The sequence below is a fragment of the Colobus angolensis genome, unplaced genomic scaffold (assembly GCF_000951035.1).
Source record: "Colobus angolensis palliatus isolate OR3802 unplaced genomic scaffold, Cang.pa_1.0 Scaffold13, whole genome shotgun sequence".
NCBI classification, from domain to species: domain Eukaryota; kingdom Metazoa; phylum Chordata; class Mammalia; order Primates; family Cercopithecidae; genus Colobus; species Colobus angolensis.
Window position 1 is genome coordinate 21,132,938 of NW_012114252.1, and position 430 is coordinate 21,133,367.

General features: G+C 63.5%; 1 protein-coding gene across 2 annotated transcripts in view; it reads left to right on the plus strand.

The window, feature by feature from the left end:
- ING1 (inhibitor of growth family, member 1) overlaps positions 1-430 on the plus strand; it is a 14,528-nt gene that overhangs the window by 1,273 nt on the left and 12,825 nt on the right. The window contains exon 1 of one of the 2 annotated variants that reach the window (XM_011933890.1): positions 94-375. The exons of the other annotated variant lie outside the window; for it this stretch is intronic. Coding sequence (XP_011789280.1) covers positions 240-375 — 136 coding nt within the window. The 5' untranslated portion in view covers positions 94-239. Of the gene's footprint in view, positions 1-93; positions 376-430 lie in introns of those variants that run through there. 2 annotated transcript variants of the gene reach the window in all.

Here is a 430-nt window from a genome sequence, read left to right on the forward strand (position 1 = left end):
TGGAACAGAGCACAAATAATAGCGGAATGGATAAATGAACGCAAGGAGGCAGAGGAATCCCAGAGGCCGCTCCAACCGGGAGCCCGACCCCTCATGTAGCCGCCGGTCCGGAGCAGGAGCCGGCGGGGGGCGCCGGGAGAGCGAGGGCTTTGCATTTTGCAGTGCTATTTTTTCAGGGGGGCGGGGGGTGGAGGAAGCGGAAAGCCGCGCCGAGTCGCCGGGGACCTCCGGGGTGAACCATGTTGAGTCCTGCCAACGGGGAGCAGCTCCACCTGGTGAACTATGTGGAGGACTACCTGGACTCCATCGAGTCCCTGCCTTTCGACTTGCAGAGAAATGTCTCGCTGATGCGGGAGATCGACGCGAAATACCAAGGTACGGCCGGGTGATGGATGGGCGGGGGCGGCCGCCTCCATCCCGGCGGGTCCGG